This window comes from Sinocyclocheilus rhinocerous, unplaced genomic scaffold (genome assembly GCF_001515625.1).
Source record: "Sinocyclocheilus rhinocerous isolate Xijiao unplaced genomic scaffold, SAMN03320098_v1.1 scaffold688, whole genome shotgun sequence".
Taxonomy (NCBI): domain Eukaryota; kingdom Metazoa; phylum Chordata; class Actinopteri; order Cypriniformes; family Cyprinidae; genus Sinocyclocheilus; species Sinocyclocheilus rhinocerous.
Genome location: NW_015651641.1, coordinates 2,577,903 through 2,580,264, shown reverse-complemented (window position 1 = coordinate 2,580,264; position 2,362 = coordinate 2,577,903). Strand labels below are relative to the sequence as shown.

General features: G+C 42.0%; 1 protein-coding gene across 1 annotated transcript in view; it reads right to left on the bottom strand.

The window, feature by feature from the left end:
- LOC107713382 (developmentally-regulated GTP-binding protein 1-like) overlaps positions 1-1,227 on the bottom strand; it is a 9,081-nt gene extending 7,854 nt beyond the window's left edge. Inside the window, exons 1-3 of the mRNA XM_016518876.1 lie at positions 1,019-1,227; positions 691-814; positions 371-546 (exon numbers count right to left, since the gene is read on the bottom strand). Of these exons, the coding sequence (XP_016374362.1) occupies positions 371-546; positions 691-814; positions 1,019-1,057 (339 nt within the window). The 5' untranslated portion in view covers positions 1,058-1,227. The remainder of the gene's footprint in view (positions 1-370; positions 547-690; positions 815-1,018) is intronic.
- Positions 1,228-2,362: the final 1,135 nt, after the last annotated feature.

Here is a 2,362-nt window from a genome sequence, read left to right as displayed (position 1 = left end):
ATTCAGCCAATCACAACGCACTGGATTGGTGGCCAATCAGAGCACACCTCGCTTTTTCAGACCGATGAGCTTTGTAAAAATCGACACGTTTCAGAAAGGCGGGGCATAGAGGAGCAACAATAATGTACAGTATGTGGAAAATAATGTGTTTTTTTAACCTTAAACCACATAAACACATTTCATTACACCAAATACACAAAATAATGTTCTTTTTAGCAACGTCATATGACCCCTTTAAAGTGTTGCAAACTCACATTCCTGGATGTTTAAGCCAAGGGAAAGGCCCTCAATAACCCATTTTGACAGAACACACCGCATTCAATGCCAACACTTTGCCTGGTACATGATGAATTAGTGCAAAGAGTTTCACCTGAATTTTGGCTCCTTTATAACGGATCACTCCCGGTACAGTTGTCAGTGTGGTGAACTCATAGGCAGCGACCTCAGAGTACACGCCAGCCAGGTTACTTAGAAGAGTGGATTTGCCCACAGAGGGGAAGCCCACAAAACCTATTCGGGCATCACCGGTTTTTGCCACATCGAAACCTGCAGGGAAAACAGGTTGGAGAAAAAACAATGCAGTAAAAGACCACAATTTAATCACTAAAGACCCCCTCACAAAAAAAGGTGCATGAAGCTCCAGAGGCGAGATATTGCAGCATCTGTATGTGATGATGGTGCAGTACCAACCCTCTCCAGTGCCTCCTCCGCTGCCTCCTTTAGGAGTGATGAGCTCTCTCCTCAGTTTAGCTAATCTAGCCTTCAGCAAACCCAGATGATGAGCTGTGGCCTTATTCTTCTGAGTACGAGCCATCTGCAGGACACAGACCATTCATAAAATGGCATATTTACAATGACAATGTCAAGACAACAACAGCTCTCATCATTATAGAAAATGTAACTGATCAGTTTATGGAATCCCAAGTTCATTTCTGAAATTCCGCTGCATTCACTGTTGAATGGGTTTGACGCTAAAGTGCTAACGGTTAGTTTTCATATACTGTTCATGTCAACCCACCTCGTTCTCGATTTCGCCTATTTTGGCGAGTAAACTCATTTTGGCGTTGGTCCTTTCAAAATCGTCACTTGAAAACTAAAAAGTTGATGTTACTTAATCAGTTATACAGCTTGTTGGCTCAAAAGCACACCGGTGTCATGCTTTGCCATGAGTTCACGCCAGGCTCAGTTCTCGCGATGTTTGATCTCTTCCCGTGCCTGACAAAACGGCTCCGTCTACCGGTAAGCAGTGAATATTCTTATTATTATTATTAAGTGAATACTTACAGTTCTTCCCTTTTCCATATTTCGGTGAGGATGCTGTAATAGATATATTTTGGAATATCAAGCTTAAATGTCAATAGACAGACACTGAAATGGTGTTCTGAAAAAAAAAAAAAAAAACTTTGTCAACAAAGCTCTGTTGCCGCCTTCTGGTGCATTGTGAAATAAACTACATGTGAATTCAAAATAATGAAAATTATTAATTTCTAATATTTATGTATTCGTGGTATCATAACTGTTTTTTTTATTTTTTTTACATAAAACAAATCGTAGTGGATTAAAACAGCAAAACCAGGGTTGCCAGGTTTTCACAACAAAACCTGCATAGGTGCTACTCAAAACTAGCCCAATCATGTTTGGAGGGGAAACCCCAAGTAAAAATTGCATTCTGGTGGGGTAAAATACACGTTTTTGGTGGGGTTCCCCTGGTAAAATGCACATTTTAAATATTACATTATTGTGATAAATATCACATTATTGTGATAAATATCACATTATTGGGGTCGCTTAAACCCGCGGACATGAAAAACAACCTGTGGCAACAGTGTTAAAGGGGTCCTATTATGCTTTTTCACTTTTTGTATTTTAGTCAGTGTGTATGTTTGGGCATAAAAAAGATCTTCAAACTTACAAATCTCAAAGTCCACTCCAACGGGAGATATTTCGCTTTTTAAAAAAATCCCTTTTCAAGAACTACAACGAACGGCTCGTTTGGACTACAGCGTTTGATTTCCGGGTTTTCCCGCCTACGGAAATTCGAATGGTTGGGGGGTGGGGAGGGGCGAGGTCGTGGTTAGGACGCTTGGTTGAGTGCATCAGACAAGACTACGACGAAGAAGTGCTGCTGTAGCCTCTAGTGATGGGAAGTTCGGTTCTTCTACAACAAACGGCTCGTTTGGACTACAGCGTTTGATTTCCGGGTTTTCCCGCCCACGGAAATTCGAATGGTTGGGGGGTGGGGAGGGGCGAGGTCGTGGTTAGGACGCTTGGTTGAGTGCATCAGACAAGACTACGACGAAGAAGTGCTGCTGTAGCCTCTAGTGATGGGAAGTTCGGTTCTTTTCCGCGAACCGGTTCTTTC